Source organism: Chrysemys picta, chromosome 5 (assembly GCF_011386835.1).
Source record: "Chrysemys picta bellii isolate R12L10 chromosome 5, ASM1138683v2, whole genome shotgun sequence".
Classification (NCBI taxonomy): domain Eukaryota; kingdom Metazoa; phylum Chordata; order Testudines; family Emydidae; genus Chrysemys; species Chrysemys picta.
The window spans coordinates 137,033,993-137,049,162 of NC_088795.1; the positions used below are offsets into that span (position 1 = coordinate 137,033,993).

The 15,170-nt window shown below is 43.3% G+C and overlaps 1 protein-coding gene across 3 annotated transcripts in view; it reads right to left on the minus strand.

Annotated features, from left to right (window-relative positions):
- DNAAF9 (dynein axonemal assembly factor 9) overlaps positions 1-15,170 on the minus strand; it is a 132,609-nt gene that overhangs the window by 104,650 nt on the left and 12,789 nt on the right. For 2 of the 3 annotated variants that reach the window (XM_042855612.2, XM_042855613.2), the window contains exon 2: positions 11,778-11,857. The exons of the other annotated variant lie outside the window; for it this stretch is intronic. In XM_042855612.2, the coding sequence (XP_042711546.2) occupies positions 11,778-11,857 (80 nt within the window). The remainder of the gene's footprint in view (positions 1-11,777; positions 11,858-15,170) is intronic. 3 annotated transcript variants of the gene reach the window in all.

Consider the following 15,170-nt stretch of genomic DNA (forward strand, 5'->3'; position numbering starts at 1 on the left):
AGCGGCAGGGAGATTGGTGGTTGGATTGACATTCTGGTGAGGAAGGGAAACCATGGTTGTCTGGGCCACGATGGGACAATGAGGATCACCTTGGCTCGATCCGTTCGTATTTTTATCAGGACCCTGTTGAGAACTGGTATCGGGGGAAACGCATAGAATAGGTTTCGGTGCCATGAGATCATGAATGCGTCCCCCAGAGAACGTTTGCCCAGTCCTGCTCTGGAGCAGAAATTGAGACATTTCTTGTTCTTTGCAGTTGCAAAGAGGTCTATTGTTGGGTAGCCCCAGATGCTGAATACCTCGTGAATGGTTTTGTCGTCCATCTCCCACTCGTGGTCCCATGGGAAGCGTCTGCTCAGTTCGTCCGCTGTGGTGTTCATGATCCCGGGAAGATAAGCAGCTGATACCCGGATGTTGTTCAGAATGCACCAATTCCAGAGCTTCATAGCCTCTGTGCACAGCGAATGGGAACGAGCTCTGCCCTGCCTGTTTACGTAAAACATGCAAGCAATGTTGTCCGTCATTATGCGTACGTGATGATGTTTGATTAGTGGCAGGAAGTGACGGCACGCGTTGCGAATGGCTCGAAGTTCTAGTACATTTATGTGCAGGGAGGTCTCGGTTGGTGACCATAGTCCCTGTACTGTGTGATGAGACATATGTGCACCCCACCCTGTCATAGATGCATCGGTGGTCAGAATGCGTGATGGAGCCTGTTGAAGAAACGGGACTCCAGAACAAAGGTTGGAGTGGACGGTCCACCAACGTAGCGAGCCTTTGACTGGAGTAGGCAGGGAGAGAGTCTTGTTTAAAGAATGCATATTCGGTTTGTAAACCATTGCCAACCACGCTTGGAAGCACCTCATGTGTAGGCGTGCATTCTGGACGACAAAAGTGCACGAGGCCATGTGACCTAGTAGTTGTAGGCAGTCTCGGGCAGTTACCTGAGGGCTGTTGCGAATAGTTGTGGTCAGTTGTTTTATGGAATTGTAGCGATCGGGTGGGAGCGATGCTAGCCCGGTCCGAGAGTCGAGGTCTGCGCCTGTGAACTGAAGGTGCTGGGTGGGGCGTAATGTGGATTTGTCTCTGTTTATTTGTAGGCCGAGAGAAAGAAAACACTCGACTGTGAGTCGTGTGAACCGGAGCGCCTCGTCGAATGTTGAAGCTTTGAGGAGGCAATCGTCAAGGTACGGAAATATTATTACCCCTTGTCTCCTGAGGTGAGCAGTGACTACAGCTAGAAGTTTGGAAAAAGCACGGGGGGCTGTAGATAGTCCGAAGGGGAGTACCCTGTATTGGAAATGTGTGGAACCAAGGGTAAACCGGAGGAAACGTCTGTGGGCCGGATGTATAGTGACGTGGAAATAGGCATCTTGTAGGTCGAGGGCAGAAAACCAGTCGCCCTGCTCCAGCGCTGGGATTATGGTATTGAGGGTCATCATCTTGAACTTTTGCTTTTTGATGAATCTGTTGAGCCGCCTGAGATCGAGGATTGGTCGCCATCCCCCATTTTTCTTCTCCGTTAAGAAATAATGGGAGTAAAAACCCTTCCCTCTGTGTTGCTCTGGCACGATTTCTACTGCTCCCAGATGAAGGAGATGTTGCACTTCTTGGAGGAGTAGCTGCTCGTGAGAAGGGTCCCTGAAGAGGGACGGGGAGGGTGGGTGGGTGGGAGGTAAGGAGAGGAACGGGATGACGTATCCAATTGTAACTACCTCTAAGACCCACTTGTCGGAGGTAATCTTCCTCCATTGTTGGAAAAAAGGTCGTAGGCGGTGTCCAAAGATTGGTGTGTCGGCTGAAGTGAGGGCATTGCTTTCTAAACCCTCGACCAAGTTTTCAAATCTGCCTATTAGCTGATGGGGGTTGAGGCGCCCCTGTAGAGTTTGGGCGACGTCGCTGGAATCTTGGTCGTGGACGTTGCGGCTGTTGCTGTTCCTGCGGTCTATGGGAAGGTTGTGTAAATGCGGGATAACGTGGCCGGTGGTATGGTTGGTATCGATATTGCCGTCTCCTTGCCGTAGGTGTCTGGAGACCTAAAGACCGGAGGGTTGTTCTGGAGTCTTTCATTGAATGAGGCACCTCATTCGTGTTAGAAGCAAAAAGTTTGTCACCGTCGAAGGGAAGATCTTCAATCGTGTTCTGAACTTTGCGAGGAAAAAAGGAAGAGGAGAGCCATGAGCCCCGTCGCATGACTATCGCTGTAGCGGAAGATCTTGCCGCTGTGTTGGCTACATCGAGGGCTGCTTGGAGAGCGGTGCGTGAAATGGCTTGGCCCTCAGAAACTATAGCTCTGAACTGTTGTTTTCTTTGTTCTGGAATGTCATCAATAAAGTCCATTAAATTATTATAGTTTTTATGGTCGTATTTTGCCAGGACTGCAGTATAATTAGCTATGCGAAATTGGAGGGTGGAGGATGCATAGACCTTGCGACCAAACAGGTCCAGTCGTTTGCTATCCTTGTTAGGTGGGGCAGAACGAGAATACTGTTGTCTAGCCCTCTGGTTCGCAGCGTCTACTACCAATGAGTTTGGTGCTGGGTGAGTAAAAAGGAATTCAGAGTCCTTTGGAGAAATAAAATACTTCTTGTCCGCTTGCTTGCAGGTAGGTAGGCTTGTCGCTGGAGTCTGCCAGATGGACTTAGCAGGTTCTAAAAGGGCTGCGTTAATTGGAAGTGCCACTCTGGAGGAAGAAGGGGGCTGTAGGATGTTCGTCAGCTCATGCTGTTGTTCGGGAACCACTTCCAGGTTAATGTTCAGGGCACTAGCAACTCTCTTAAAGAGGTCCTGGAATTTTGTATATTCATCAGAGGGAGTGGGAGGAAGGGGAAGTAATGCTTCCTCCGGTGCTAACTCCGGGTCTGTTGGACCGGGAGAAGGGCTAGGTTTATCCTGGGAACGTGGCTGTGTTGCCAGGCGTCTCGTGTCACTAGCGTATGTATTAGGAGACGGCACTGGATCAGTGTTGCGCCTGGTCGAATGGCCACGGGGCATGTGTTCCCGAGGGTATGATGCCCATGGTGTCCAGTATTGCCATGGTGGTGGGTAGGGCATTGGTGGTGCCATCCAGGGGTTCATCCCCCAAGGGGCATGGTCCTGAGAGTGGGATGAGGTAGTATTTCCATAGCCCTTAATGCTCTGGGTCCGGGGCTGGGAGTCATGATATGGGGAAAAAACTCCCTGTGGATCTGCTTCCTCCTCACTGGAGGAAAACTGCTCAGATCCTGACTCAGGCATTGCAACAGAATATGCATTCATGAGCGGAGACTGCAAGGTAGGTGACACTAGAAGATCAGCTGTCTGAGTAAACTGTGTGAAAGCAGCTCCTGCGGGAGATGAAAGCTGAGCCGATAGAGGCTGCTGCACAAGAGCATTCCTGCGATCGGGGCTTCTGGCTGTGATCTGTGTGTCAGAATGCCCCGCAGGCGTCGGTGCCGCGGTCGGAGCCGGGCGAGAAATGTCGGGCTGCCTCGGGTGCGGTGTGCCGAGGAATGTCGGCACCGTCTCATTCGCGGTGCCGAACGGTGCCGTCACTGAGGCAGGCAACTGGAAGCCTGATGCCTCGGCACCGGAGCTTCTCGGCGGCGCTGAAGCCTCAGGCGGCTTTTGCGCTGTTCCGGAGGAGCCTGCCTCATGAAAAGTGCTGAGGCAAGGGATCACAGGCAGAGAGATCGTTGATCTGCCTGGAGAAATTGTATGCCTCCTAGCCTTGCTCGGTGAGGAAAAGTGCCCCTTCTTCGTAGACTTCTTGATCTTTTTTTGGGGGGGGGGGGGGGGGGGGGGCTGTGTCGGGTAGCGGAGCCGGCTTCAATGCCTGGGTCTGAAACTGACCCGATAGATTTTTGAAGCAGGAGCAGTTTTAGTTTAAGCTCTCTGTCTTTGCGTGCCCTGGAGCTAAGTTTAGAGCAGTGGGCACATTTTTTGGGAATGTGAGCTTCCCCCAAACATTTTATACATTTTGAGTGCCCGTCCGATGACGGGATAGCTTCCTTACAAGTAGCACAGCGCTTGAAACCGGTGGAGCCCGGCATAGCCGCGGCTGACAGGAAATATTTTTTTTTTTTTTTTTTTTTTTTTTTTTTTAGGTAAACTGGGTAAGTAACTATTTAACCAGAAAAAACTGACAGAAAAAATGGTTTCTAAAGGATAATTAAGGCAATAGTGAAGGATTCTCTAATGAGTCTGCTGAGCTCCGTCTCAGGCCGGGGACGGTTGAGAAGGAACTGAGGAGACCGGCCACGCATGCGTTCTATTACCCTAGACTCACAGCGGGGGGGTGCAGATTCTGAGCATGCGTGGCCGCTATGAGTACTGCTGTAAAAATCTCCGGGCGAAGGCGCAGGGACGCACCAGCACCTGTAGTGGAGCACCCACAGGGACATCTCTCGAAGAAGAACTAAAATTCATTTGCAAATTCAACACCATTAATCTGGGCTTGAATAGGGACTGGGAGTGGCTGGCTCATTACAGAAGCAGCTTTGCCTCGCCTGGAATTGACACCTCCTCATCTATTATTGGGAATAGACTACATCCACCCTGATTGAATTGGCCCTGTCAACACTGGTTCTTCACTTGTGAAGTAACTCCCTGCTCTCCATGTGTCAGTATATAATGCCTGCATCCGTAACTTTCACTCTATGCATCCGAAGAAGTGAGGTTTTAACTCACGAAAGCTTATGCCCAAATAAATATGTGAGCATAAGCTTTCATGGCCCATGCTCAAATAAATTTGTTAGTCTCTAAGGTGCCACAAATACTCCTGTTCTTTGTGCTAGAGATGTTTCTGCTTTGTACCCGAAAAACAAATTGAGTTTGTTGATAGTATATTGCAGTATTTCTCTTGTGTAATCTGAAGAGAAGGTTGGGATAGAACTTTTAAAGAGGGATATGCTTTCTTGGAAGTGGTGCATCTTCTCAGAAATTCTCTCTGTCAGGAAGGAGTTGGCAATATCCAAAGAGGGTGAACTCCAGCTCCAGGAAAGTTACCCCAAATCTTGTATGGGGCAGTGGAATATTAGCAAGTGGCTCCTGGGAACTTCTTCCAGCACAGCAGTGATTTAGGTGCATAGTTCTTATTTACAGTAACCGTCTTCATTTTCTGATGATGCTCTGAAATGAGCCTCACAGGGACCAATTGGCATAACAGCAGTAATAAACAAGATATTATTTATATACAACAGTAATGCCCAGAGGCGCCAGTCATGACCAGGACCCCCATTGGGCTAGATCATGTATTAAAACCTGGTCCTTAGCCCCTCCCTCCCAGTTTACAATTTGAAGCCCCCTGTCATACAGAGTGTGCACAATTGTATGCTCAATGGAACTACGTAAATCTATCTTATCCCTCAATTTTGCAAAGAAGTGATTTATGAAGAGTTGGGATAAAGGGATACAATTTGTGTGTGTGTGTGTATACACACACTGTAAATATATATACACACACACACACACAAGTTGTAAACTCATAAAATTCATCATTTCTGAAAAGATGCACAACTTCCAAAAAAAGCTTATCCCTCTTTAAAAGTTCTATCCCAACCTTCTCTTCAGATTACACAAGAGAAATACTGCAATATACTATCAACAAACTCAATTTGTTTTCCGGGTACAAAGCAGAAACATCTCTAGCACAAAGAACAGGAGTACTTGTGGCACCTTAGAGACTAACAAATGTATTTGAGCATGGGCCACGAAAGCTTATGCTCACATAAATGTGTTCGTCTCTACGGTGCCACAAGTACTCCTGTTCTTTTTGCAGATACAGACTAACAGGGCTGCTACTCTGATCTCTAGCACAGTGCATTGTAATATAAAAGTTTGTTATCTCTTTCCTTGGTGATGACTTGAGAAAATAACTTTAAAAAAATATTACAAATTAGATCAATGGTTCACAACCAGAGGTCTGTGTCCCCCTGCGCATACACAGAAGTCTCCCGGGGGTATGTCAACTTGTAAAACTAGGCAATATCTAGATAACAGGCTACATAAAAAGCATTAGCAAAGTCAATATATACTAAAATTTCATACAAACGACTTGTTTATACTGCTCTATTTAACATGCACCAAAGTGCCCTTCCGTATGTTCCTTGTGACAGTATCCAGGTCAAAGATAAACAAGATAAGGACTTAATACTGATCCCTGATGCACTCCCACCTTTGCAGACAGTTCGCCTGCTTCACCAGTAGACATTCTAATTATTGAGGTTACACTTATATATGTGGCTTGAAGCCGCACAAAGTTTTGGTACCATTTTCTCCCTCATATCCCACTAGATGACTTCTCTTGAAACTCTATCAAAGCCTTTTTCCAGATAAATGAACACCACACAAGCAGCACATCACTGACTTAAATCCACACATTGCTCTGTAAATGAACCCTTTACCTTTCTGCAGCATTGTCAAGCAGCAGGACTTAAATTACTAGATGAGTAAAGTTTACACATCTAGCTAAAAATATACAACATTCATTCTAATTAATATGCTCTTGATTGAACTTTCCCAATAAATTGTTACCTAATTCTTCTGCTTTAGACTGCATGATTAAACATTAGCTCACAAGTATTACACTACAATCCCCGAGTCACCAAAAAGCAGCTGCTGAGGTCTGACAGAGTTTATCTACAGATAGCCTCACAAAACATTTGGCATGTGGAAGGCTTCTGAGAAAAACAGTCACCAAAATATCTAGCATTAAGATCTTAAAAATGAATAGTACAGAAGATCTAGCATGAAGAAAGAAAAGCATTAAAGACACTACAAGTCTACCCTTTCTAAACCTGGTGTAGATTTTCATTACAACCGATGAAGGAAATGTCTATAACATTTATTACCACTGGAAACACTAATAACATTTATGGAAACCACGACCGCATACATAAAAATAGTGACACTGTAGAGTAATGCTTGTGTCTACAAGTTAAGTGTTCACAGCCACCTCAAGTTCTTAAAAGGTTAATAGGTTAGCTGAAGTATTTATCAGTGTAAACATGATTATACATAATACTTAAATGTTAGAGGAACAAGGAGGAAATTCTTGATGTAGTACTCTTAAAATCCAAGCTTGTCATAAATTTGTACTGGCAGTTTTTTAATTAAAATAAAGAAAATAACCTACCGATTTCTTACAGATGAGAACGTTCACATAACAAACTAACTATGTATAACATTTAATTAGAACCTAATGAATCAAAGTTTCCCCAGTTAAAATTGTATAGGATCTGGTTACAGTTAACATCTGGATGTGCTAATAGACGCCAAATCTATTAAGGCAACTATGTGGCTTCTGACATCAATCAGAAATTCAAGCTTTCACACAGGTTGTTAGAATACAATTCAGTTGCTGCCGACAAATCTAGATTATATTAGCAATAACCAAATGAGAGCTCAGCACAACAATATTCAAGAAAACAAGGACATCCAGGTTGCGTTCAGAGCTGCATCAGAATCTAAACTGGTCATTAATAATAGACACATGACTGCACTAGAAACAAGACAGTATAACGGTGTAATAGTCCCATAATAAGCCTACAACACAAAAGCCTCTTTACACCTCTGGCTAAGCATCCCCTGAGGGATGATGACCAGGCTGCTGTATTTGGCTCCAACTGCTGAACCCCCTGGGTCTGAGTAGTGACTGGTTACTGTTAGCTTTAGGTCACACCTCAGGGCAGACCCCATGTCTGACATGCCTCTTCACAGAGAGGATCCCACAATCCAGACCTTTAGACTGTGGACCTAATGTCTCAGCCCTCCAGAGTCCCTTGTTAGCTACTGCACGCTCTCAGAGTAAGATTCATGCACATAGGCCTTCTTTATTTGTAACCCATTTCTGTGACTACTGTATCCTATTGATACTAATGCATACTTTGTTTTGAGAAGGCCGAACAGTTTCTCTGCATAGGTTTTCTGGTTACAAAGCACTCAAGAGAGGCAGAGAACCAAGCCAAACCAGCCCTGCTAAAGGAGACACAATGAAATGGGCACTGAAGTAGACTTGGTCCCTAGGCGAGTGCCAGAGTCACAGAACTCCCTTGAGTAAAGTGAAGGTCCAGGCCCTATCAAAAGGAAGGGTGCAATCATGATACTAGATAGTACAAGGCATAGCATGTTCTGTGATCCGTGATACACTTAAAGAAAAATATGGGTATCACCACAGTGTCTTGGAATTAAAATCCCAGATGGTAGAAATCCAATCTTCTCTCTCCCTCCTCCTCTCCCACTCATCCAAAACCAAAATAGAAGAATCAGAATCTCACATAGTTAAGATTAATTGCTATCTGAGCAGAGCTAATGCACAACAATGGTAACCCATGGCAACAATGCTAACTGATAAGGCTTGCAAAAATCCTCCTCAATTTTCCAGCTGCTGTTTGGTGTCATCATGGCAATGTGGTATCCAAGCAGATTCCATCTAAATAAATTGCTATAAAGTAGAGAAGCATAAGACAAAAAACAAAAAACCACACATTAGCAGGAAGAGGAAAAGTGAACTGGAAATGGAGAAAAATAAAAGAAAAAGAGTGTTACCAGCACAATTTTGGAGTATACCTGCTTCCATTTGAAAAGAAAAATACCCCTATCCAACAAGAGCTGTAGCCAGAGGTCAACTATAGTTAAATGCACCTTACCAAGTGTAAGTTTACCACCCCCACCAGCAGACTCCATTGTCTCCACTAACATTTCTACCAAAGTCTTCAGACATATATTCATCATCTCTTGCCTTGACTATTATATCCCCTTCTGTGGCCCAGCTGACCAAATTCCAGCATGTACAAAAATCACACTGCCTCCCTTCTTTCTTACAAGGAGAGAGGAGTGCAACCACAGCGCTTATCTCGGCTCAGATGGCCCAATTGGCTCTGCCTACCTATTTTGAAATCCAGTTCAGGATAGCTCTCCTTGTGTGTAAGACCTTCCATTTCTTTCCCCTGCACTTGCTGTAGCTTACCTTGCACCTACGCTCACTAAACCCCCTCATCCAGGGCTGGCTTCCTTTCTGTCCCTCCACACAGTCTCATCTCTTTTGGAGCAAGAGCCTTCTCTTCTACATCTCTTATCACCAGGAACAAGCATCTGAAATATCACCTAGTAAAACATCTTTTTCTATTTGCCCCTATACTGTGTCTTCTCTCCCCCTCTGCCATTATTTTTATTTAGCTTTGTAGTTTGCAAATTTGCAAAGCTATACAAAAGAAAATTTCATTATACTGAAACTTATTCACAATGGTGTAGACAACAGTACAGTGATTTCAGATCTGCAGTAGAGGAAAATAATTCCTCCCACTGTAGGAATTACTGGGTCAAATCTTGTGGCATGTGTTAAGAATGTGGTCAAACTAGACCATACCAGTTTTTACTGCCCTTGTAGCTGTGAATCTAGGTAAAGTTTTCAAAATACATGCTGTACAGTTAAATGTGTCCCTCAAAAAACAGCTCAACCTAAAGGTGAATTGCAAGTAAATTGGTTTGTTTTAAGTTAAGATCCTAAAAGAAGACATTACAGTCATTTTAAAAATGTAATTTGTGATCAACTAAAATTAGCTAAACCCCAATTATCACTTCTAAGCTGTCAAGAAATCTGAGCTGCAACTTCTGAGAGAACCAGGCAGATTACAACTTCCAGAAAAACCATGATTAGAACAGGAGGTTAAACATGTACCTGTTCATTCACATCTGTTTATGGTAGTTGTGATGTCATTCACTGCTTGCAAAGAACCCAGCAACTCAACCATTCAAATATCTCTGGATCTTAAAGATGCATGTTTTTAAAAATTCAGCTTTAAATATATTTTTAACTGCCACTGAACCCTCCACCACCCACCCTTCTTTTGGAATCTTACAAAGAAGTTTTTAACGTTAGCACAAATCTGTAGTTCACACTGATGCAATATCTTTCTGAGAAGGGAGAATGTATCAATTTATATTATGATACTTTATGCCTAAGTAAGTATCTGAACAGGAAAAGATTTATAATGTAGGTCTCTTTAATCTAAAAAAAAGAACATAAGATCCAGTGGCTGAAAAAGAAGTTAGAAAAATTCAGATTAAAAATAAGGTGCAATTTTTTAACCATGGGGTTAATAACTTAAGGAACTGGAGGATTCTCTATCACCTGAAGAGTATTTAAATCAAGACTGGATGTCTTTCAGAAAGATATGGTCTAGCGCAACCAAATTTATGGCCTTGATGCAGGGTGAAATTCTATGACCTGTGTTGTGCAGGTCAAACTAGAGGATAATAATGGTCCCTTCTGTGACCCCAAAACAAATTATGATGTTTGAGCTTCGTATTAACCAACAATAAATGCCACAATTTTCCATACTGGAAATAATTATGCCTGGTATGCTGATTTTCTGTATGGTTTGAAATATTTCACATTCACATATTCCCTTATTCTGCCAGATCGGTGCATTCACAGTGAACAAAGTCAACTCCAGAATGAGACAAACATTACTTGCTGCTTCTAGCAAGAGGCATACATTTCTTTAAAGCTGCTTCTTTCCTTCTTGCCTTCTGCTGCTGCTTCGAAAGTAAGGACAGCAGCAGGAGCTCAAATTGAAAGCAACAGATGTCAAGGAATACTATGGTGCAAATGGAAGGCTACTGTGTCAGTTATATCATTTAAAAACAATCTTTCTTTTTTGTCTCTGATGCTAGTCTAAATTGGGTGAAGTATTTTTATTTTTTACTGCATCACTGAAATGCAAAATGTTGTTGAATTTAAAATTACAATACTGGCACAGTCGCTCATCTTGGAGAAAATCCTTTAGCAAGTGGGGAAAAAAGTTGTTTCATCTTGAGCCAAAACTCAAAAGATTTCTTCAACTATTATAATGAATACCGATGTTCTACATATGGAAGAAATCCAGAATGTTACCTAATCCACCTTCTGCCAAGGCAGAATTATTACCTCCTGTACATTTATTAGTTTTCTATCCAGTCTAGTTTTCAAAGTGCCAACTGATCAATAGTCTTCCACCAGTTTCCCTGGCAGACTATTCCACAGCAAGCACGCTGTCAGCAAGCTTTCCATTATATCCATTTCTCAATTTAATCCCAGTATGCTGAGTTTTAGCCTCTCTTGGGGTACACTAAGTAATTCCTCTCCTCTTCAGATATTTCTATTTTGCCATTTCCTCTCCTTTGTCATTGCTTAGCCAAGTTTTACACAAAATTTTTACCTCACAGTCATGCCCTCCAGCTACCCCAATCATTGTTCGTGGAATTCCCTCCAATTTGTCAATATCTTGCTAGTAATTAGGTACTTACAACTGCAACATTACAGGCAGGACAGACATATAGAATGGGGCTATTACCTTCCTGTAAAATGATGCTTGTGTGTACACAGCTCTGTTTTATATTAATTGTTTTGGTGCCATAAGACATTGCAAACTCATATCTAGTTTATGTGCTACTGTCACCATTAAATAATCACTGCTTCCCTGGTTTCTTAGAGGTTGCTTGTCACTGAATCTGTATTTTAAATCATTTACCCTAAAAGGAAAAAAAAAAATCCATTGATTTGGGGAAGGTAGCAGATATCCTTTTCTGTCTAAGTTTGTCAGCACAGTAAGGAATTTAGAAAAGATACCAAAATGGAAAAATGTGAACTATTATTTCTATCTATGATGCATCTCATTTTGTAGTTTTCAGCCCATGGTTCTAAACTTTACATCCTGCCATATTCCTCTAGCCGCAATTGTTTTCATGGCTTTTAACGGTCTAGTCTGTGCATTTCTTTAACGTGTTTACTCACTTTAACAGTTCAGAAAACTAACCTAAAATGCAGAGGATTCCATCAGGTTGAGATTTGCTGCTCTGGGTTAGGATGCTTTGGATTTGTCGAAGACGGCTGCAACTGCAAGAGAAAGAGAGCCAATCCTTAGAGACAGTGCTTAAAAGAACTCAAGATTGGGCTGACCAATTTATAAAATTCAACATGGATCCCCTTGTGACGGCGTACCCCATAAGGCTTTATGGAAATATGCTTATGAATGTATATGACATAAATGGAATACGTTTTATGCTACATATGCCATGTAACATATCTCTGTAAAGGTTGTGATCTACTGAATCTATTCATCCTATTTGCATGCATGTGTCATTGTTGTATTTGAAGTTATGAATATTGGCTGTGTACTTGCTTGATTTCTAAATAGCCTTAGTAAAGCATTTGTTCAGCTTCTTGAAAAAGGAATGTGCAAATTAAGTGCCCAATCAAGAAACACTTAAAGGACAATGAATCTTGGAAGGCTCCAATCCACCTAAGAAGTCTATCTGAGGACGTTTAGGATAGCATGTAAACAACGGCTGCTGCCTGTGAAAACTGAGTCATGCGTGGACATGTGACTTGCCCAGGTGACTCCAAAACTCCCTCTTGGAGCTGGACTTTGCATAGGAGGGAGGACAGGGTCTCCACCCACAAGAGAAAGTCTATTTAAACCCTGGGAGAACCCTCCATTTTGTCTTCAGCTGGCTAAAGAGAAAGCCTCTCCACCCCCCAAGGATACCTGAAAGAAACTGGAACAAAGGACAGTAACTACAGCGGGTGTGAGTGATTGCTGGACCCAGACTAGAAGGAGACTAGTCTGTAAAAGGAAGCTTACTGGAACACCTTTGAGGGTGAGATTTTATATGTATTCAGTTTCATTACTGTATTAGACAGACTTGCGTGTTCTATTTTGTTTTGCTTGATAATTCACTTTGTTCTCTCTGTTACTATTTGGAACCACTTAAATCCTATGTTCTGTATTTAATAAAATCACTTTGTACTTATTATTTAACCCAGAGTATGTATTAATACCTGGGAGGGCAAACAGCTGTGCATCTCTCTCTATCAGTGTTATAGAGGACGGACAATTTATGAGTTTACCCTGTATAAGCTTTATATAGGGTAAAACAGATTTATTTGGGGTTTGGACTCCATTGGGAGTTGGGCATCTGAGTGTTAAAGACAGGAACACTTCTCAAGTTGCTTTCAGTTAAGTCTGCAGCTTTGGGGCACGTGGTTCAGACCCTGGGTCTGTGTTGCAGCAGACTGGTGTGTCTGGCTCAGCAAGACAGGGTGCTGGAGTCCCAAGCTGGCAGGGAAAGCAGGGGCAGAAGTAGTCTTGGCACATCAGTTGGCAGTTCCCAAGGGGGAGTTCTGTGATCCAACCCGTCACACCCCTCATTTCTTTTAAGTTTAAAGCTCTATTATATCAAACAAAATAAAAAGTGAACTGCAGTCCCCATAATTTTATTTCTATGTTTTTTTACACATACTCATTGTTATAGGGTTGTTTTGTTGATAAAGAAATAGATTTGAGTTTCAAAATGTCAAAGGGATGATTATAAAGAAAGGTAACGGGAAAAAGAATAAAAGCTATTGATGACACTCCTGACAAGGTCTTCTGATTTTTACACATTTAGATACTGTAGCTAATTTATTCCCCAGGGCAAAAATTCTTTCACTCCTTGTTCAGGCAAAATTCACATTTAACTTTAGTAAGTTCTTCCTTTTAAAAAGAGTTGGCAACAATACAAGGAACTGAAATTAAGTATTAGCTGCAATATAGATTTTTAGAGTCAAAAAGATTATAGACGGAAACACCATCAGAAATCAAGAACACAGTCACAAATACAGTTTATTTCTCAATGTTCAAGTGACAATAAATGCCTTCAATAAAAGGAAAACTTTTAATATTAAACAAAAAGCAATATCTGCCTCCTCTTATTTATTTCTATAGCGCTACTATTCATGTAGCAACTACTCATTAAAGCAGAGGTGGACACAATACTCCAGTTGAGGCCTAACACTGATAAGCTCCAGCAACTCAGCATTGCTCCAAGCAGGGGACCACTTGCTCTGTGAAGCAGGCATTGTCACCTGGCCAGATAAGTGAGCACTTGCCAAGAAAACTGGAAGGGGAGTTTCAAAGTTCCTGGGGCTTTACAGGGGGAGGGGTGGGTGTCTGTTTACCTGGCATCAGAGCAGGAGAGCTGCTGGCCAGAGTGGTCACCTAGGCATTGTGGGATATCCTCCGGAGGCTAAAAGCTGTGTAAACTGGAAGAACGTGTCTTCACTTGCAAATCGCCGCAAAAGCATCACCGGTAAGAGCTGTATGCCTCTCGTGGAGGTGGTTTTCTTTCTGCGGTGAAACTTCTGAGTTTCACCGCAAAGAGTCATTGGCAAGTGTAGACGCTCCCGTGGTTTTTGTGCAAAAAAGGGACTTTTTCCACTTTAAATGGCAAGTGTAGACTTGCCCTCCATGTCTGTGTAGACTCTGCACTGCTGGCTGTCTGCTCAATTTCAGGGCAGGAGCTATGAAACTGACAAGAAAGCAGGGAGTTAGAGCACAGTTGCTCCTCACTGGGGCCAGAAGCCTGGGCAGCCCTCCCTGGGTGGAGCCAGGCTGTCTTGTCAATTTCATGGCTGGGAGCCGAGGGGGGGGGGGGCGGCTTCTCGCCTCCCTGTTCCCAGCTGGAAGCAGGGGGAAAGACGTCCAGGGCTTCTTGGCCCTGCTGCCCCACTCTGGGCCAAGTGCCAGGTTGTCTTGTCTTGCTGGAGGAGGGGACCTCAGAAATTGTAGCTGTGAACTCTCACAGGTTACTTAAGAGTTGTTGAATATTAATAGATTCCTTTTCTCCCAAAAGGAGACTCAAAATCACTTTACCTTCAAATGCTCAACTTCTGTTCTCTTGAGTCTTGTAATATCATAATGTAACTAGTTCTCCAGTTACCAGAATATTCCAGGCCAAACTAAACTGGAATTTCTAATTAAAAAACACACTTCAGAAGAAAACCTTTCAGGCATTCACTACATCATAATGATGCAAAAAAAAAAAAAGGCCACAAACCTAGTGTGACGGGTTGGATCACAGAAACCCCCTTGGGAGCTGCCACCCGATGTGCAAAGACTACCCCTGCTTCTGTTTTCCCTGCCAGCTCAGGACTCCAGCACCCTGTCTTGCTGAGCCAGACACTCCTGTTTGGCTCCACACACAGATCCAGGGTCTGAATCTCCTGTCCCAAAGCTGCAAGTTTACCTGAAAACAGCTCGCAGTAGTGCGCTTGTCTTTAGCACTCAGATGCCCAACTCCCAATGGGGTCTAAACCCAGATAAATCTGTTTTACCCTGCATAAAGTTTATGCAGGGCAAACTCATAAATTGTTCGCCCTCTATAACACT